The sequence below is a fragment of the Rhinopithecus bieti genome, unplaced genomic scaffold, assembly GCF_001698545.2.
Source record: "Rhinopithecus bieti isolate Rb0 unplaced genomic scaffold, ASM169854v2 scaffold_3033, whole genome shotgun sequence".
NCBI lineage: Eukaryota > Metazoa > Chordata > Mammalia > Primates > Cercopithecidae > Rhinopithecus > Rhinopithecus bieti.
The window spans coordinates 12,610-34,766 of NW_016803877.1; the positions used below are offsets into that span (position 1 = coordinate 12,610).

Consider the following 22,157-nt stretch of genomic DNA (forward strand, 5'->3'; position numbering starts at 1 on the left):
TCAGATGATCCACCCACTTCGGCCTCCCAAAGTGCTGGGATTACAGGCGTGAGCCACAGCGCCTGGCCTAAAAATAAAATTAAAGGCCAGGTGCAGTGGCTCACGCCTGTAATCCCAGCACTTTGGGAGGCTGAGGCAGGTAGATCATGAGGTCAGGAGATTGAGACCATGATGGCTAACATGGTGAAACCCTGTCTCTACTAAAAATACAAAAAAAAATTAGCTGGACTTGGTGGCGGGTGCCTGTAGTCCCAGCTACTCGGGAGGCTGAGGCAGGAGAGTGGTGTGAACCCAGGAGGCGGAGCTTGCAGTGAGCCAAGATCACGCCACTGCACTCCAGCCTGGGCGACAGAGCAAGACTCCGTCTCAAAATAAATAAATAGATTAATTAATTAATTAAAGAAAAATTCCAATTATGATAGCATCAAAAAAGCAAAATATTTAGGAATAAATCTAATGAGTGTAAAACTTGTATACTCTAAACAGGAAACGTTGAAAGAAATTAAAGATACGAATAAACAGACATCCATGTTCATAAATCAAAAGACAATATTATCAAAATGGCAATACTCCCCAAACTGATCTACAGATTCAATGCAATCCCTATCAAAATCTTTGCTGGATTATTTGCAGAAATTGACAAGCTGACCCTAAAAATTTATGTGGAAATGCAAGGGACCCAGAAGAGCCAAAGCAATCTTGAAAAAGAACAAAGTTGCAAAATTCATACTTCCCAACCTCAAAACTTATTACAAAGCTACAGTGATCGGGCCGGGCGCGGTGGCTCAAGCCTGTAATCCCAGCACTTTGGGAGGCCAAGATGGGCGGATCACGAGGTCAGGAGATCGAGACCATCCTGGCTAACATGGTGAAACACCGTCTCTACTAAAAAATACAAAAAACTAGCCGGGCGAGGTGGTGGGCGCCTGTAGTCCCAGCTACTCCGGAGGCTGAGGCAGGAGAATGGCGTGAACCCGGGAGGCGGAGCTTGCAGTGAGCTGAGATCCGGCCACCTGCACTCCAGCCGGGGCTACAGAGCGAGACTCCAGCCAAAAAAAAAAAAAAAAAAAAAAAAAAAAAAAAAAAAAAAATCTACAGTGATCAAGACAGTGTAGTACTGGCATAAAGATGTATAGATCAATAGAATAGATTTCAGAGTCCAGAAATAAACTGTCATGTTTATGGTTAATAGATTTGCAACAAGAGTGCCAAGACAAAAAGGGATAAGAAATAATCGTTTTCACAAATGGTGCTGGGTCAAGTGGATACCAACATGTAAAAAAAATGAAGTGAAGCTGGGCACACTGGCTCATGCCTGTAATCCCAGCACTTTGGGAGGCCCAGGCGGGTAGATCATTTGAGATCAGGAATTCGAGACCAGCCTGGCCAACATGGTGAAACCCCATCTCTACTAAAAACAAAATATTAGCCAGGCGTGGTGGCAGGCACTTGTAATTCCAGCTACTGGGGAGGCTGAGGCGTGAGAATAACTTGAACCCAGGAGGCGGAGATTGCAGTGAACCGAGATCACACCACTGCACTCCAGCCTGGGCAATAGAGCAAGACTCAGTCTCAAAAAAAAAGAAAAAAAGAAAAACAAAACCAAAACACAAAAATGAAGTTATATCCCTACCTCACACCATAAAAATGAACTCAAAGTGGATCAGAGAGCTAAATGTAAGAGTTAAAACTATAAAACTCATAGAATAAATCAAAGGCATAAATCTTCATGCTCTTGGATTAGGCAATGGTTTCTTAGATATAACACCAAAAGTACAAACAACTATAGTAACAAAATTGATAAATTGGAATTCATCAAAGTTAAAAACTTTTGTGCTTCAAAAGATGTCATCAGAAAAGTGAGGCCAAGCATGGTGGCTCATGCCTGTAATCCCAGCACTTAGGGAGGCCAAGGCTGGAGGATCACTTGAGGCCAGGAGTTTGAGACCAGCCTGGGCAATATAGTGAGACCTTGTCTCTACAGAAAAAAAAAAAAAAAAAAAATTAGCTGGGTGTGGTGGCATGTGACTGTAGTCCCAGCCACTTAGGAGGCTGAGGTGAGAGGATAGAGAGCTTGAGCCCAGGAGTTAGAGGTTACAATGACCTATGATCATGTCACTGCACTGCAGCTTGAGTGACAAAGTGAGACCCTGTGTCTTAAAAAAAAAAGTAAAAGATAACCCATGTGATGAGAGAATATTTTTGCAAATCATATATCTGAAAAGAGACTTGTATGTAGAATATAAGAAATGAAGAACTCTTACAACTCAATAAAAAGACATATAATTCAATTAAAAATTGGCAAAGGATCTGAATATACATTTGTCAAAAGAATATATACAAATGGCCAATAAGCACATAAAAAGATATGCAACATAGGCTCGGCATGGTGGCTCACACCTGTAATCCGAGCACTTTGGGAGGCCAAGGCGGGTGGAACACCTGAGGTCAGGAGTTTGAGACCAGCCTGGCCAACATGGTGAAACCCCATTTCTACTAAAAATACAAAAATTAGCCAGGTGTGATGGTGCATGCCTATAATCCCAGCTACTCAGGAGGATGAGGCAGGAGAATCACTTGAACTTGGGGGCTGGAGGTTGCAGTGAGCCGAGATCGCACCACTTCACTCCAGCCTGGGCAAAAAGAGTGAAGCTCCATCTCAAAAAAAAAAAAAGATACACAACATAATTAGACAGTGGGAAATACAAATCAAAACCACAATGAGATACCACTTTACACCCACTAGGAAGGCTATAATCAAAATGACACATAATAGCAATTGTTGGCAAGGATATGGAGAAACTGGAAGCCTCATACACTGCTAGTGGAAATGTAAATAGTGCAGCCACTTTGGAAACAGCTGGAAGTTCTTCAAAAGGCTAAGCATGGAATTAACATAAAAACCACCAATTCCACTCTTAGCTATATACTCTAGAGAAATGAAGACATATGTTCGCACAAAAACTTGTAGATGAATGTTCATGGCAGCATTATTCATAATAGCCAAAGGTGGAAACAACACATATATCCATCAACTGATGGCTGGATAAACAAAATGTAGTATATCTACACAATGGAATATTACTTAGCCATTAAAAATGCACTACTGATACAAGCTTGAAAACATGCTAAATGAAAGAAGTTAGGCATAAGGGACACATATTGTATTATTCCATTCATATGAAATGTCAGAATAGGCAAATCCATAGAGACAGAAAGTCTATTAGTGGTTGCCAGGGGTTGGGAAATGGAGGAAATAGGGAGTGACTGCTAATGGGTATGGAGTTTCTTTCAGAGAAAATGAAAATGATCTGAAGTTAGATAGCAGCGATGGTTGCACAACTTTGATTTGAACATTTTAAAAGGGTGATCTGCTGGGCGCGTTAGCTTACACCTCTAATCCCAGCACTTTGTGAGACTGAGATGGGTGGATCCCTTGAGCCCAGGGGTTCAAGACCAGCCTGAGAAACATGGCGAAACCCCATCTTTACTAAAAATACAAAAAATGAGCCAGCGTGGTGGCACACACCTATAATTCCAGCTAACTAGGAGGCTGAGGTGGGAAAATCACCTGAGGGGGAAGTTGAGGCTGCAGATACTGCCATGTGCTCCAGCCTGGATGACTGGAGTGAGACCCTGTATCAAAAAAAAAAAAAAAAAAAGGGTAAATATATGCTAGTGTAGGTCAACAGGGTGATGGATAATCATGTCTGTAACTTAGTCTCAAATGGTTCAGGGAAAAAAGTTCTTTTCTTGCAACTTGTCTGTAAATTTGAATTATTTCAAATGAAAAGAAAAATGCCATTGAATGACAATGATGTTATGGGGTAACTTTTATTCTACTCCACTCAGAGTGCTTTAAAAAAAGTAACTCCTTCATAAACTTCAAATAATATTTAATGTGAAGTCTGACTCAAAAAAATGAGTTCACAACCTGTAACATCCCATACTGTTGTTCTTCATAATAAAAGGCAGTATGGCACAAATAACATGTGCTTTGGAGTCAGACAGAATGTGTTCCTTTCTAGCTTTGTGACTGAGAAAATTAATCGACTTTTAGGAGGCTCAGTTTTCTCATCCAGAAAATGGGAATAACTAATTGATTGCTCTGTTCTGTATAGGCTAAGTAATGACTTCTATGCTCCCAAGCTTGGACCTGTACTCAACATTGTTTATTATATAATATGATGTTCTACTTTCTAGGATAGATAACTCATTTATTTTTCATACCCCATTTCCTACTTAGTAGCTACATTATTGCTTACCACTATTCTTCATGATTGGTTTGGAGAAGAGGTAAATTTTATTACTTATTAATATTGTTAATAAAAGATTTGGTAGCGAAGGATATCAGCAAAATTTGGAAGTTATGTAGTCAGATCTCAATTGTCTATTGCCATTATCACAAGCTGATTATGTACTTAAGTATAGTAAACAAGTGTAGCCAATTCTAATCTAGTTTAATCACCTTTCCTCAGACACTATCAGAAAATGAGTAATGAATAAAATAATTCATTCAATGTTGATAAGTGGAGAAATGGGGACCTTTGTGCACTGTTGGTAAGAATGTAAGATAGTACAGCTGCTGTGGAAAACTGTATGGTGGTTCCTCAAAAAATTAAAAATAGAATTACCATATGATCTGCCAATTCCACTTCTGGATATATACCCCAAAGAATTCCAGACTATCTCTAAAGCATGGAAGATAAAAGTGCCAACTTAGTTGGAAACATACTCTGTACTTACCAGCTGTTTGTTGTGCTGTGGCAGGGGACATGGCTGGGCACCAGCTCGCACCTTGTATACTGGAGTTACTGACATACTGGCAGGGTGGGCACATATGAAGCGAACCTGCAAAACCTCTACAGCTGGACTAGGGTTCAGGACACCTGGATGGTTTCCAATTCGGAATGTGAGAGCCTTTAAGGAAATATCAAAGCGAGAGATAATTGTGGGTAGATACTTGATGCCGATATAAATGTGTTAGAATTATTCAAATTCCAGTATAGAGAGTCCCTTTCACATGATAATCTGGCAAATCCCTTAAAGACATTATAGTTCTTAATTATCTGTGCTAAAGGGCATTAATAATATCATGAAACTTTGAAAACAAGTGGAACATTAAAAAAATCTAGGTCAGGCACAGTGGCTCATGCCTATAATCCCAGCACTTTGGGAGGATCACTTGAGTCTAGGAGTTCAAGACCATCTTGGGCAACATAGTAAGACCCCATCTCTACAGAAAATCTAAAAATTAGCCAGGCATGGTGGTGCATGCCTGTAGTCCCAGCTACTTGAGAGACTGAGGCAGGAGGATTGCTTGAACCCAGGAGGTCAAGGCTACAGTGAGCCATGTTCATGCCACTGCGCTCCAGTCTGGGCAACACAGTGAGACCCTGTTTAAAAAAAAAAAAAAATCTAACTTTGACTGGGTGTGGTGGTGTGTACCTGTAATATCAGCTACTTGGAGGTCTGAATCAGGAGGATTGCTTGTGCCTAAGAGTTCAAGACCAGCCTGAGCAACATAGTGAGACCCTGTCTCAGAAAAAAAAAAAGAATCTAACTTTGACCAATTACTTCGGTCTTTTCCTCCACCAAATATTTTGTTACAAGTTGATAAAAAGTGAAAAAACTAATTTGTGTTTCCACTCATTTCTAGTAGAAGTACTAATGAATAACGGAAGGTGGAAACAAAAATAAGTTAGGAAACTTCAAATGGGGGTTAATTAGGCCTGAAATTACTAATAGCTCACTCAACAAACTAGGAAAAGAAGGAAACTATCTCAACATAATAAAAGCCTTATCACAGCTAACATCATACTCAATAGTAGAAGACTGATTCAAAAAATGGGCAAAGGCCCAGTGCGGTGGCTCGCACCTGTAATTCCAGCACTTTGGGAGGCTGAGGTGGGTGGATCACCTGAGGTCAGGAGTTTGAGACCAGCCTGGCTGATATGGTGACACCCCGTCTCTACTAAAAACACAAAAATTAGCTGGGCATGGTGCCATACGTCTGTAGTCCCAGCTACTCGGGAGACTGAGGCAAGAGAATCGCTTGAACCTGGGAGGCAGAGGTTGCAGTGAGCCAAGATCATACCATTGAACTCCAGCCTGGGTGACAAGAGTCAAACTCCGTCTCGAAAAAAAGAAAAAAGAAAGAAACTGAAAATAACAAGTATTGGTGAGGTTCTGGGGAAATGGGAACCCTGGTGCACTATTGGTAGGAAAGTAAAATGGTACAGCTGCTGTGGAAAATAGTATGGTGGTTCCTCAGGAAATTAAAAATAGAATTACCATATGATCAAGCAATTCCACTTCTGGGTGTATATACCCAAAACAATTAAAAAGCAGTATCTTGAGAGATAGCTGTATTTGTTGACAGCATTATTATTATTATTATTATTATTATTATTGCTATTATTATTATTTGAGACAAAGTCTCGCCCTGTTGCCCAGGCTGGAGTGCAGTGGCATGATCTTGGCTCACTGTAACCTCCGCCTCCTGGGTTCAAGAGATTCTTGTGACTCATCCTCCTGAGTAGCTAAGACTACAGGCACACACAACCACACCCTGCTAATTTTTGTATTTTCAGTAGAGACAGGGCTTTGCCATGTTGGCCAGGCTGATCTCAAACTCCTGGCCTCAATTGATCCACCTGCCTCAGCCTCCCAAGGTGCTGGGATTACAGGTGTGAGCCACTGTGCCTGGTCAACAGCAGCATTATTCATGATCGCTAAAACCTTACTCTAAGCAACCCAAGTGTCCATCAATGGATGAGTGAATAAGCAAAATTTCTTTTTTTTTTTTTTTTTTTTTTTTTTTTTTTTTTTTGAGAGTGACTCTTGCTCTATTGCCTAGGCTGGAGTGCAATGGCGTGATCTCGGCTCACTGCAATCTCCACCTCCCAGATTCAAGCGATTTTCCTGCCTCAGCCTCCCAAGTGGCTGGCATTACAGGTGCCCACCACCACGCCCAGCTAATTTTTGTATTTTTAGTAGAGATGGGGTTTCACCATGTTGGCCAGGCTGGTCTTGAACTCCTGACCTCAAATGATCTGCCCACCTCAGTCTCCCGAAGTCCTGGGATTATAGGCATGAGTCACTGCACCCGGCCGCAAAATTTCATATATACATATATATGTATATAATTTTATATGTACATATTTTATATATACATATATATATAAAGGAATATTATGTAGCCTTAAAAGGAAGGAAATTCTGATGTATGCTACAGTGTGAATAAACCTTGAGAACATTATGTTAAGTGAAATAGGCCAGTCATAAAAAGAAAAATACTGTATGTATTCCATTTATATGAGGTACTTAGAGTTGCCAAAATTAGAGACAGAAAGTAGATTGGTGGTTGCCAGGGGCTGTGGTGAAGCAGAAATGGGGAGCTATTCTTTTTTTTTTTTAAACGAAGTCTCGCTCTGTCCCCCAGGCTGGAGTGCAGTGGCGCACTCTCAGCTCATCACAACTTCTGCCTCCCAGGTTCAAGCAGTTCTTCTGCCTGAGCCTCCTAAGTAGCTGAGATCACAGGCGCCCGCCACCACACCTGGCTAGTTGTGTTTGTTTGTTTGTTTGTTTGTTTCACCATGTTGGCCAGGCTGCTCTCATACTCCTGACCTCAAGTGATCCACCTGCCTCAGCCTCCCAAAGTGTTAGAATTACAGGCATGAGCCACCACACCCAGCCAGGAGTTATTCTTTAATGGGTATAGAGTTTTAGTATGTTTTGTTTGTTTGTTTTTTGAGACGGGATCTTGCACTGTCACCCAGACTGGAGTGCAGTGACTAGATCATAGCCCACTGTAACCTCAAACTACTGGGCTCAAGTGATCCTCCTGCCTCAGCCTCCCAAGTAGGTAGGACTATAGGTGTCTGCCATGATACCCAGCTAATTCTTTATTTTTTAGTAGGGACAGGGTCTCACTATGTTGCCCAGGCTGGCCTTGAATTCCTGGCCTCAAGTGATCCTCCTGACTTGATTTCCCAAAGTGCTGGGATTACAGGCGTGAGTCACTGTGCCTAGCCTTAGAGTTTCAGTTGTATAAAATGAGAAGAGATGGATGGTAGTGATGGCTGCACAAGATTATGAATGTACATAATACTATTGAACTGTACATTTTAAAAATGATTAATATGGTAATTTTAGGCTGGGTGCAGTGCCTCATGCCTGTAATCCCAGCACTTTGGTAGTCTGAGGTGGGCAGATCGCCTGAGGTTAGGAGTTCGAGATCAGCCTGACCAACATGAAGAAACCCCATCTCTACTAAAAATACAAAATTAGCCGGGTGTGGTGGCGCATGCCTGTAATCCCAGCTACTCGGGAGGCTGAGGCAGGAGAATCGCTTCAACCCAGGAGATGGAGGTTGTGGTGAGCCAAGATCGTGCCATTGCACTCCTGCCTGGGCAACAAGAACAAAACTCCATCTCAAAAAAAAAAAAAGAAAGAAAAAAAAGGATGGTAATTTTATGTGTATTTTACCACAATAAAAAATTGAGGAAGAAAATAAGTAATTAGCTCTGAAATTGCTAATAGCTAGTTATATATACAGTAAAGTTCACTACAAATATTAGAAAGAAACCTATGCAGTGAGCTATGATTGTTCCACTACACTCCAGCCTGGGCAGCAGCGTGAGACCCTGTCTCTAAAAAATAAAAATAAATAAATAAAATAAAATAGAATGAAGTTTATAGATTACAGCACAGTTCTTACCAAGTTAAAATCTTACACTGATTTCCTTATGTGCTGGTTAGCTTTGCTGTTTCACAGTCATACCTTGAATTCTCAAGCCCAGTAAAACTGCAAATCTTTGTTACTGATTTTGATAGAAGTACAGCACAGCTGTGAATGAAAACTATGTAAATCCACCAGTACCTCCAAAAATAATTAAAACTCAGCTGGGCGCAGTGCCTCATGCCTGTAATCCCAGCACTTTGGGAGGCCAAGGTGGGTGGATCACTTGATTCCAGGAGTTCGAGACCAGCCTGGCCAACATGGTGAAACCCTGTCTATATAAAAAAACAAAAATGGCTGGGCACGGTTGCTCACGCCTGTAATCCTAGCACTTTGGGAGGCCGAGGCAGGCAGATCACAAGGTCTGGAGTTTGAGACCAGCCTGACCAACATGGTAAAACCCCGTCTCTACTAAAAATACAAAAATTAGCCAGGCGTGGTGGTGCGTACCCGTCATCCCAGCTACTCAGGAGGCTGAGGCAGGAGAATCTCTTGAACCCGGAAGGCAGAGGTTGCAGTGAGCCGAGATTGCACCACTGCAACTCCAGCCTGGGCAACAGAGTGAGACTCTGCCTCAAAAAAAAAATTAGCTGGGCATGGTGGTGTGTGCCTGTAATCCCAGCTACTCAAGAGGCTGAGGCATGAGAATTGCTTGAACCCAGGAGGCAGAGGCTGCAGTGAGCCGAGATCGTGCACTGCACTCCAGCTTAGGCAACAGAGCAAGACCCTGTCTCTAAATAAATAAATAAAAATAATTAAAAATAATTCAACTGATAGAGGGCAATATATTTATTATTCTTATCAGTGTAGATCTAATTAGTTCCTCATAATTGCTAACCATAGATGATACTTCAAAGTTTCCCTTCCTTGAATTCTTAAAGTTGGGAAACTGAATATCCTAAAGTCTACAAAACAAGGAAGTGAATTATAATGATAATGTTGCAAATAATGTGAAATAAGCTCATTACTACAAAAAGATCTTGTTTAGTTCATGAACCGCTGGAATTCTTGGATGAGCAAATTGAAACCTCTGGGTACATTTTAAGGATAATAAGGTTTTAGAAAAAACAATCCTTTGATCAATAATTAGAATTTTCCTGTTTAGTCCATAAACTAAATTCAGTGGAATCTAAAAAGGAATGGCTGGAAGTACAAAGGATTTGGAGTATCATACTAAAGAAAATGTTATAAAAAACTGTTTTCCTACTTGTTCCCCTAAATCCAGGCATTGGATCCGGTAGATGTACTGGTTCTGTTTTCTCTTAGATGGCAGCCACACTTGTGCTATTCCAATCTTCTCTGTCTTCTCCGCACTCAGTTCCAAAAAAAATCGGGAGGGCTCCAAGATCCATGGACGAGGACCCCCTTCAAATACCATTTCCTTCACAGACTGCCATGTCACCAATGCCACTTCCACAGGATTTAGAGCCTGAAGATATTTAAAGAAATTAATCCCTGACTGGTTGGGGAATTCAGTCATTTTCTAAAGTGAAACACTAGTTATCTGAATATGCTGCAAATGATGTTACACTGAATTCCCAAATTAAGAGATACGTATGCCATGCCTCTCACTTGGAATGCTTCTCAACCTAATCTGGATCCTACCTATCATTTGAATCTAACTATTAAGTTACTTTATTCATTAATTTGTGTCCAGTCATTCTAGACCACACCACTTCTGCACCCTCTAAGCTCTCACAGTATTTATCTGTACCATTCATTTGTACACTGTTCATTTCCTAATGTTATTATATGTATGTCAAATGCTATGTATAAATCTAATAATTTTTGTTGTTTTCTCTAGTTATATAAACTCCTTAAGAGGAGTCAGTATCTTATACCTAATTTGTTTTCGTATTTCTCTTCTTCAATGGGATTTAGTACAACGTTGTGCACAGAAAAGGTACTTATAAATAACTGCATAAGCATTTTTTTTCAGGCTAGAGAATGAAAGATAAGATGCATAAGCATTTTATTTTATTTTTTATTTATTTATTTATTTTTTGTGAGACGGAGTCTCGCTCTGTTGCCCGGGCTGGAGTGCAGTGGCCGGATCTCAGCTCACTGCAAGCTCCGCCTCCCGGGTTTACGCCATTCTCCTGCCTCAGCCTCCCGAGTAGCTGGGACTACAGGCGCCCGCCACCTCGCCCGGCTAGTTTTTTGTATTTTTTTTAGTAGAGACGGGGTTTCACCATGTTAGCCAGGATGGTCTGGATCTCCTGACCTCGTGATCCGCCCGTCTCGGCCTCCCAAAGTGCTGGGATTACAGGCTTGAGCCACCGCGCCCGACCTGCATAAGCATTTTAAACTGATATTTTACTAAAGTATCAAAGAACTTCTGCCCTAAAAATATAAAAATAATACATCTATACACTTCACCATATTTCTCCAAGAACTTTATAAGCTAAGAAGTAGACAAGATAGGTATTACTCAATTCAATATAGAGGAGTTGTATCCCATTTACAGATAAGGAAACTGGCATTAGGGGAATGAAGTATTCTCAAATTGTAGGTTATTTTTGTATGGCACACAATGTCCACAACAGTGACTAATTTTTTTTATTACACTTTAAGTTCTAGGATACAAGTACAGAATGTACAGGTTTGTTACATAGTATACTGTGCCATGGTGGTTTGCTGCACTCATCAACCCACCGTCATCTACATTAGGTATTCCATAATGCTATCCCATCCCGACTCCCCCACCCCCCAACAGGCCCCCGGTGGTGTGATGTTCCCCCCTGTGTCCATGTGTTCTCATTGTTCAACTCCCACTACAGTTGTTAAAACGAAGTAGAGAGTTTTAAAACTAAGTAGAGAGTTGAAGCAATTATTCTAAAAATGTAAGCAAACTATGCTTTTTTTCTGGAACTGTTCAGTCATATTTATTATTGAGTACTATTAAAACTGAACATTCCTATCCTGATGGTAGTATTCTCTTAAATAATGTGTATATAATTCAATAAATATTCACTTATGAGGATACAGTAATAGAAATTCAAATAAAGTCTTGTCTCACAGGGGAGCCCACAATCTGGCAGAGACAGACTTAGAGTAGGTAAAGAGTACAATAAGTGTTACAAAAAGACATGTGGCCAGGTGCAGTAGCTCATGACTGTAATCCCAGCACTTTGGGAGGCTGAGGTGGGTGGATCACTTAAGGTCAGGAGTTTGAGACCAGCCTGGCCAACATGGTGAAATCCCGTCTCTACTAAAAATACAAAATTAGCCGAGCATGGTGGTGCATGCTTGTAATCCCAGCTATTTGGGAGGCTGAGGCAGGAGAATCACTTGGAGGCAGAGGTTGCAGTGAGCCAAGATTGCACCATTGCACTCCAGCCTGGGCAACAAGATCAAAACTTGGTCTCAGAAAAAAAAAAAAAAAGACATGTTACAGAGTACCATACAAGTTTTTGGCCAGGCGTGGTGGCTCATTCCTGTAATGCCAGCAGTTCGGGAGGCCAAGGCAGGTGGATCACTTGAGCCCAGGAGTTCGAGACCAGACTGGCCATCATGGCAGAACTCCGTAGGTACTAAAAATACAAAAATTAGCTGGGCATCATGGTGCGCACCTGTAATTCCACCCACTCAGGAGGCTGAGGCACAAGAATCGCTTGAACCCGGGGGGGTGGAGGTTGCCAAGATTGCGCCACTGCATTCCAGCCAGGGTGACAGAGTGAGACTCTGTCTCAAAAAAAAAAAAAAAAGAAAAGAAAAGAAAAGAAAAAAAAGTTTTTGACAGAAGAAATGAATAGAAAAAATAAACACAGAAGTCTCATAGATGGCTTTTCTGGAAAAGCAAAACCGAAATGATTCCTTTTTCTTAGATGTATAGTCCAAAACTAACCGGATGAACTGAATTGAGCTGATCATGTAAAAGGACAAATTGAGAACTGTACCATGTACTGAAACAGTAATGATAACAAGGGTAGAACACACATATTTTAAACCATTCTTTTCATCAGGCAAGGGGAAAGACACATGACTGACATACTAGGTAAAAAAGAAAATCATCATCTTACTTCCTTTCCTTTAAGGACAACTTTCATTCAGGGGAGATCTATTTGTGGACACTCAATACATATAAAATAAGCCTAAGGACAATGATAAAAGTAAGAAAAAACCTAATGGAACTTTACAGTGAGCCACAGCCAAGCACTTGCATTTAATGAGGCAAGAAGGAGGACTCACCCACCAAGGGAACTAGTGAAACATGCTTGAACCTATATTTAATATATATGCTACACAATGTACAATGAGGCCAACTTAAAATGGAGATTTGAATGACTAATTTATCTTTTTTCTTTTACTTTACTTTACTTCTTTCATTAGTGTTAACATTTTTCCCTGTGGGTGCTCCTTATTCCAAGAGGCATTGAGTCAGGATTTGCCAGTATCTATCAGCAAGAACTTGTAGATACCAATTTTAGCTCCTGCTGGAATCAAATAGGATGTAGAAAGCATGCCAGTCTCTATCTACTTTTATTCTGAATTGTTGCAGGATCCTTGGGGTGTCACTTTTCCGGCTGGAAACCTCTGTGGCTGGTGGCACTTTTGTCCAAGTTTTGCTTGGGCCCACAGGGCTTGTTCCATCCACTCGGCCTGGCAGGCTGTGCTTGGTTCATGCTACGAGCCTGGATCTCACACCTGCCAAGGGTGAGCCAGGCATGGAATGGCAACAGGTGTGTGAGTGAGTGAGCATGGGGTCCAGCCACTGCACACAGTCAGGCACACCAGTTGCTGTAGTGGGACAGGTAGCTCCAGGTGCTGGCATGGGCACTGGCTCTCTGCAAGCCTGTGGCTAGATCAGGTGCACTGCAAGCAGCTTCCATGATGCCACTGGGGAACACAGTGGTGCCTGGAAGCTTGGAGACTCCAGGAACCACAGGGCCCCAAAGTGGGAGTCACAGCCCTGGCTTGGGGAGCTCCCAGGTCTCGGCTCCCTGAAGAGTCACAGTTCTTCTCTTCACCCACGACGTGGTGAGCAAGGGGCATGTTTCAGCCCTGTTTGTGTTATAGCTCTTTCAGCCCTGCCATTGGGCAGGTCCCAAGTTCTTGTCCTGCATCCAGGAAGAATAAGGTACACAGAACAAGTGGAGGGTGAGCAAGGTGAAGAAGAGCTTTACTGAGTAACAGAATAGCTCAGAGGAGGCCCTGGAGTGGGTAGTACCTCTCTGCTGCTGGTCATCCCAGTGTCTGCAACTCTTAGAAGAGAGGAGGCCCTGAAGTTGGTAGCTCCTCTCTGCAACTGGTTGTCCAACATCTGCCCAGCTCTGGCTAAGCCTGGAGCTTTTATGGGCATCAAAGAGGAGGAAGTCTACACTGATTGGTCCATGGGCAGCCATGGGTGGGCCCAGAAAAGGCATCACAAGTTCCCACTCTGGTCTGCGGGACTGGCAGCCTGGACCCCAGCGTTCAGGCCCTGCCTGGCCTTAAGGTAGGGCCTCACCAGGGACTGCACCTTCTGCCCAGGAACCTGTCTGCCTCCTACTGCTGTTCATGGCACCCAGGCTGTAGGTGCCAAGGGGCACCTGCAGGCCAGTGCTGAGTTCCCCTCAGCTCTCCGTTGGCTTCCCTCCTATGCTTGTTGGTGCCCAAAGTCTGGAGGGGGCCAAGGCAGCAGGGGCCTGGCATGTCAAAATTGCCCCAAGCATGTGCTCATCTGGCCAGACTGTGACAGCACCCAGGATTGGCCCAACTTTGTTCTGAGATCACAGTTGGTGCTGACAGCAGGGAGAAGCCAGGCAGTGGGAGCACGCAGAAGGGGCCTTCCTGGGCCCCCAAGAGTACAAGGACGCCTGGGTCCGCAGCTGCCATTTGGTTGCAGTTGCATGGCAAGGAGGTGGTGGGGCTGGAGCAGGGGTGCATCTTCTGCCTGCTCAGTGGAGCAGGAGGCCTGGGTCCGCAGCCATGACTTGGGCAGCCAAAGCTGCACCCAGGGAGCTCCTGCCCCACCAACTCAGAAGGAGTGGGGCTCCCGGGGCTCCCACTTGGTGTCGGCTCCAAATGGCTCCACGGAGTGTGCAGCCCCAGCTGCATCTCCCTGCTGCAGATGGCGTGAGGGCAGCAGCTGCTCCAGACAGGCTGCCACTGCCATCAGAACCACTTATCATACTATCTCCATTATAATGAACCAGTCCTTAGGGCTCAATATAACGGCTTCTGTGCTTAAAATCCATAAGTAGATAGGGTAAAAGATGATTGACTTCCTTCCATAGGACAGAAATTATCTTTCAGAGTTCTTCAAAAGGGAGTATGCTAATATACTAATTTTGGTATTTACAGAGATATATGTGCATGTAAAAATTCAGATAACACCTTAAGATGAGCGTACTTTATGAACTTTTCTGTACATATTTTATACCTCAGTAAAAAAGAAGAAAGGGAAATATCTAAAACTTTCTGATACAACTTAAAGATATTCCTGTGAGGGAGTAAACTCCCTGGAGACTTAGGTTTGAGGACACAGCTGCAGATCTAAAAACAAAAGAGTGGCAAGTAAAGAGAACATAAATGTCATTGATCCTTAGTAGAGACCACAGATAACTAGCAAGCCCATAAGTGGACATAGTTGAGTCCATTAAAAGAAATGCCAGTTCCTTACCATGAAATATCTTACCTTTAGGGGTTCATAAGCAGCAAATGTAGCACTGCTCTCCAAGTACTTGTCACATTCACTCACACTTACTGTTACCAGAGTATGGCCGAGAGATTTAGCTGCAATATGTGTACTGGAACAATGCATTGGTCCAGGTCTTTGAATACCTGTGAATCAAAAACCATGATTTTGGCAGGATGTGGTGGCTCAGGCTTGTAATCCCAGCACTTTGGGAGGCCGAGGCAAGCAGATTGCTCGAGCTCAGAAGTTTAAGACCAGCCTGAAACACATGGTGAAACCCCGTCTCTACAAAATATTTTAAAAATTAGACAGGCATGGTGGTGTGCACCTATAGTCCCAGTTACCCAGGAGGCTAAGGAAGGAGAATCGCTTGAGCCCAGGAGGTTGAGGCTGCAGTGAGTCGTGATTGTACCACTACACTCCAGCCTGGGCAACAGAGTAAGACCTTACCTCAAAAAACAAAACAAAACAAATATGATTTCAGTGGGGTAACAAGCAGTTAGTTTTCTTTTTTTTTTTTTTTCGAGATGGAGTCTCACTCTTGTTGCCCAGGCTGGAGTGCAATGGCACAATCTCAGTTCACTGCAACCTCTGCCTCCCAGCTTCAAGCGATTCTCTTGCCTCAGCCTCCTGAGTAGCTGGGATTACAGGCACCCACCACCATGCCTGGTTAATTTTTTGTATTTTTAGTAGAGATGGGGTTTCACTGTGTTGGCCAGGCTGGTCTCAAACTCCTGACCTTGTGATCCACCCACCTCACCCTCCCAAAATGCTGGGATTACAGGCATGAGCCACCGCACCCAGCCATGAGCAGTTAGTTTTAAGGAAATTAAGCTACAAAAATATAAGAACTTTAATACATTAAAAATACCATCTTGGGTCAGGCACGGTGGCTCATGCCTGTAATACCAGCACTTTGGAAGGCCGAGGCGGGTGGATCACCTGAGCTCAGGAGTTCGAGACCAGCCTGACCAACATGGAGAAACCCCATCTCTACTAAAAATACAAAATTAGCCAGGAGTGGTGGTGCATGCCTGTAATCCCAGCTATTCAGGAGGCTGAGGCAGGGAGAATTGCTTGAACCCCTGAGGTGGAGGTTGCAGTGAGCCAAAACATGCCATTGCACTCCAGCCTGGGTGACAGAGTGAGACTGTTAAAAACAAACGAACATACAAACAAACAAAACCCATCTTGATCTCTTACATTAACAATTAGGCCCTTTATATCAAGTTGATATCTGTTCTTTCTATTGAGAGACATATATAAGACACAGTTGTATGTACAGTGGGAATATATATATATGAGCAAAGATCCTGACCTGAAGCATTTATAGTTTCAAGGGGAAAGTGAAAATGTAAATAATTCACTTAAAACATTAATAGAAAGTGATAAGTATTATAGAAGTCTAGAAAATCGAAAGATTATTTCAAGCTGGAGAGATCGAGGAAAGTTTAAAGTATCTCAGGCTGAGAAAACAGAATGAACAAAGAAATACAAATGAGATATAAATGAGAATATGACAAATATATATGAGAGAATTTAAAGTAGTTGATTTAGCCGGGCATGGTGGCTCACGCCTGTAATCCCAGCACTTTGGGAGGCTGAGATGGGCAGATCACTTGAAGTCAGGAGTTCGAGACCAGCCTGGCCAATATGGTGAAACCCTGTCTGTACTAAAACATTCAAAAATTAGCCAGGTGTGGTGGCACGTGCATATAGTCCCAGCTACTCAGGAGGCTGAGGGACAAGAATCACTTGAACCTTGGAGGTGGACATTGCAGTGAGCCGAGATTGCACTATTGCACTCCAGCCTGAGCGACAGAGTGAGATTCCATCTCAAAAAAACAAAACAAAACAAAACAAAAAATAAATAAAAATAAATACATAAAGTAGTTAATTTCGCTAGAACCATATATGAAGCAAAAGTATGAAATCATGAAAACTAGGTTGGGTTATATTGTAGAGGGGTCTTGAATACCAAACTAAAAGGATTTTGACTCCATTCCACTGACAATGAGAAGTCTCTCAAAATTTTTGAGCAGAAAAAGTAATACCAAAGTTGAGTTCATAAAGATCCATCTGATAGCCATGATGATCAGAGGTAAGAATAGTCAGGAGGATTTTGTTGTCCTACATGGGAAATAAGAGGCTAAAAATTAAAATACTCTGAGAAGAGGGGAGAGATCACTTGAACCCGGGAGTGAGGGTATGTACATATGTATGCATGTAGTATAATGAACAAGGGCAAAGCAAAAGTCTAATTTGATACCAAGCTTACAGATATAAGAATTAAACAGTTAAGGTATAAAAATTATTCAGAACAGAGCTTGGCAAAGAGTAAATGCTGAGCAAATCTTAGATGCTACTACTGTAATTATATTAATGAAAAAACAATGGGGATCAGGATCGAATATGAAGTTCAATAGCAGGAAAGGATGTTGACCTTTATTCAGATTTTGTTTTATTAGAAAGAGATATTTTATCCTTTTTCAATAAATTGAATGTATGCATATATTAAATGGCTCTACATTCCTCTTAGAAAGACATATGAAATATATATTAGGGAAAGAAAGAAGAAAAGAGCTTGAGGCTAGAAATGGAAAACCTTACTGTGAACTAAAATCTGATATTGACCTTGCACTTGTAATCCAAGCTACCTGGGAGGCTGAGAGAGCAGCGTAGCTTGGGCCCAAGAGTTCAAGGTTACAATGTTCTATGATTGTACCACTGCACTCCAGCCTGGGTAACACGGTGAGAACCTGTCTCTAATAATAATAATAATAATAATAATAATGATAATAATAATAAATTAATAAATACAAACTGGCCAGGCGCAGTGGCTCATGCCTGTAATCCCAGCACTTTGGGAGGCCAAGGTGGGCAGATCACCTGAGGTCAGGAGTTCAAGACCAGCCTGGCTAACATGGTGAAACCCCATATTTACTAAAAATACAAAAATTAGCCGGGCATGATGGTGGGCGTCTGTAATCTCAGGTACTTGGGAGGCTGAGGCAGGAAAATCACTTGAACCCAGGAGGTGGAGGTTGCAGTGAGCCAAGATCATGCCACTGTACTCCAGCCTGGGTGACAAAAGCGAGATACTGTCTCAAAAAACAAAAACAAAAATCCAAAAAACTGATATTGTCCAGCCACAGTGTTGTTCAATTTCTGTGCCTGTGCTTCTACATCTGTAAAATGAGGAGTATAACACTTACTATAAGGCATTTGACAAAATAAAGTATTATAAAGGAAAGTAATATGTGAATTTAGACTACAATTGGTAGTTTCTGAATTGTTGATTGCTTCCTTAAAGACAAAGAAAGTAATCTGTCACCGTGGCAGAGTTAAAGATAAATAAATAAAGAGAAAGGAAGGAGAAGATTAAAAAAGGCTACTTTTACCTTCTTTGAGAAGAGTAAAGACTCCTTGTTTATCCATGTTCAGATCCAAGGATAAATGAGAGCAGTCTGTGAATGCCATGGCTTCTTTGGTCTCTTTATTTATGTGATACATTGCAATGGGGATTTCTATAATCTGGCCAACCTCCACATCAGCATGAAATGGTAACAGTTCCATTTTGTTCAGTTTCAGGACATGTATCTGGAGGGGAAAAATTCATCTTTCAAGGAAGTTATGTTTAAAAAAGTCTTAGGAGGAGGAGAAGCAAGATGGCCAAATAGAACCCTCCAGTTCCCCCTGCAGGAACGCCAAATAGAACCCTCCAGTTCCCCCTGCAGGAACGCCAAATAGAACCCTCCAGTTCCCCCTGCAGGAATACCAAATTGAATGACTATCCATGCAAGAAAGCACCTTCATAAGAATCAAAAATCAGGTGAGCAATCACAGTACCTGGTTTTAACATCATATCAAGGAAAGAGCCACTGAAGAGGGAAGAAAAGAGTCTAGAATTGCCAACATCACTCTCTTCCATTCCCAGGCAGTGGCAGCAGCCACGTGGTGCAGAGAGAGAATCTGTGCACCTGGGGAGAGCAGTGATTGTGGGACTGCATTCCACAATCACTGCACTCCCCCAGGTGCACAGATTTGGAACTCAGTGCTGCCTACTACAGTGGAAAGCCACACAGGGCAGAATTCAGTCAGTGCCTGTGGAAGAAGCATTTAGACCAGCGCTAGCCAAAGGGAATGAATTGCCCATCACAGTGGTCTGAACCTGAGTTCCAGCTAGCCCCGACACTGTGGGCTAAAGCACTCTGGGATCCTAAATAAACTCGAAAGGCAGTTTAGGCCACAAAGACTGCAATTCCTGGGCAGTTCTGGTGCTGTGCTAGGCTTGAAGCCGGTGGACCTGGGATGCATATGACCTAGTGAGACATCTGCTGGGGTGGCCAAGAGAGTGCTTGTACTACTCCTCCCCACATCCCAGGCAGCATAGCTCATAACTCTGGGAGAGTTACTCCTTCTTCCTGCTTGAGGAGAGGAGAGGCGAGAGTAAAAAGGACTTTGTTTTGCAACTCGGATAATAGCTCAGTCACAACAGGGCATCAGGCAGAGTCACAAGGCCCCCATTTCAGACACTAACTCCCTAAAAAATTTCTATACACACCCTAGGGCAGAAGGGAACCTGCTATCTTGAAAGGAAGGACACTGTCCTGGCAGGATTCATCATCTGCTGATTAAAGAGTCCTTGGGCCTTGGCTGGGTGCGGTGGCTCATGCACGTAATCCCAGCACTTTGGGAGGCCGAGGTGGACGAATCACCTGAGGTCAGGAGTTCAAAACCAGCCTAGCCAACATGGCAAAACCCTGTCTCTACTAAAAATGCAAAAATTAGCTGGGCATGGTGGCAGGCGCCTGTAATGCCAGCTGTCAGGAGGCTGAGGCGTGAGAATCACTTGAACCTGGGAGGTGGAGGATGCAGTGAGCCGAGATCACACCACTGCACTCCAGCCTGGGCAACAGAGCAAAAATCCATTAAAAAAAAAAAAAAGCCCTTGGGCCTTGATTAAACATTTGGTGGCTGCCAGGTAGTATTTGATGCAGGCCTTAGGTGACACCCAGTGCCATGCTGGCTTCAGGTGTGACCCACTACATTCCCAGCTGTGATGACCATGAGCAGGGACTTCTGCTTCAGAAAAGGAAATGGAAAAGTGAAGGGGACTTTGTCTTACATCTTGGGTACCAGCTCAACCATAGTGAGGTAGAGCACCAAGTGGGCTTCAGGAGTCCCCAGTTTCAGGTCTTGGCTCCCGGATGGCATTTTTGGACTTGCCCTAGGCCAGAGGGGAGTCTACTTCACTGAAGGGAGGGACCCAGGCCTGGCAGCATTCACAAGCTGACTGAAGAGTCTTTGGACCTTGAATGAACATTAGTAGTAGCCAGGCAGTATTTGCCATGGGTCTGGGGCAGTGGTGCCCACAAGGAGAGACTCCTTCAGTTTGAACAAAGGAGAGGCAAGAATGAGAAGGGGGCCACGTGCGGCGGCTTATGCCTGTAATCCCAACACTTTGGGAGGCTGAGGTGGGCGAATCACTTGAGGCCAGGTGTTCCAGACCAGCCTGACCAATATGGTGAAACTCCATCTCTACTAAAAATACAAAAATTACCCAGGTATGGTGGTGCATGCCTGTACTCCCAGCTACTCAGGAGGCTGAGGCAAGGGAATGAATCACTTGAACCAGGAGGCGGAGGTTGCAGTGAGCTGAGATCATGCCACTGCACTCCAGCCTGGGTGACAGAGTGAGACTACATTCCAGAAAAATAAATAAATAAATAAATAGAGAAGGGCTTTATCTTGCAGCTTGGGTGCCAGCTTGGTCTCAGTAGAATAGAGCATCAGGTAGATTTCTAAGGTTCCTGACTCCAGGCCCTGGTTCCTGGATAGAATTTCTGGACCTGCCCCGGGCTGGTGAGGAGCTTCCCACCCTGAAAGGAAGGCCACAAGCCTGGCTGAATTTGCTACCCACTAACTGTACAGTCCTTGGGCCTTGAGTGAACACTGGCAGTAACCAGGCAGTGGTCACTGAAGGACTTGGGCAGGACCCAGTGCTGTGCTAGCTTTGGGTCTGACCCAGTGCAGTCCTAGTGGTGGTGGCCACAGAGGGGCTTGTGTAACCCCACCCCCACCTCCAGACAGCTTAGCAAGGAGAGAGAGAGACTGTTTGGGCAAAAGAAAGAGAAGGAACAAGAGTCTGCCTGGTAATCCAGGGAATTCTCCTAGATCTTACCCAAGACCATCAAAGCAGTATCTCCACAAGTCTGCAAGAGTCACTGCGTTACTGGGCTTGGGGTGTCCCCCAATGCAGATATGTACTGCATGACCAAAGACTTAGATCACAACACTCAATTCTTTTTGAATACTTGGAAAGCCTTCCCAAGAAGGATGGGTACAAACAAGTACATTGTTCAAAGACTACAATTAATACCTAACTTTTCAATGCCCAGACATCAGTGAACATCCACAAAGATCAAGACCATACAGGAAAACATGCCCTCACCAAATGAACTAAATAAGGCACCAGTGACCAATCCTGGAGTGACAGAGCTAATATGACCTTACAGACAAAGAGTTCAAAACAGTTGTTTTGCAGAAGTTCAATGAAATTTAAGAGAAAGGCCGGGTGTGGTGGCTCAAGCCTGTAATCCCAGCACTTTGGGAGGCCGAGACGGGCGGATGACGAGGTCAGGAGATCGAGACCATCCTGGCAAACACGGTGAAACCCTGTCTCTACTAAAAAAAAAAAAAAAAAAAAAAAAAACCAGCCGGGCGAGGTGGTGGGCGCCTGTAGTCCCGCTACTCGGGAGGCTGAGGCAGGAGAATGGCATGACCCCGAGAGGC

The 22,157-nt window shown here is 43.3% G+C and overlaps 1 protein-coding gene across 1 annotated transcript in view; it reads right to left on the reverse strand.

Moving 5' to 3' along the window:
• Nucleotides 1-22,157, reverse strand: part of LOC108517660 (nuclear pore membrane glycoprotein 210-like) — a gene marked incomplete at its 3' end in the record, with an annotated part of 78,048 nt that overhangs the window by 12,589 nt on the left and 43,302 nt on the right. Inside the window, 4 exon segments of the mRNA XM_017855749.1 lie at nucleotides 4,747-4,920; nucleotides 9,951-10,172; nucleotides 15,363-15,508; nucleotides 18,764-18,962. Coding sequence (XP_017711238.1) covers nucleotides 4,747-4,920; nucleotides 9,951-10,172; nucleotides 15,363-15,508; nucleotides 18,764-18,962 — 741 coding nt within the window.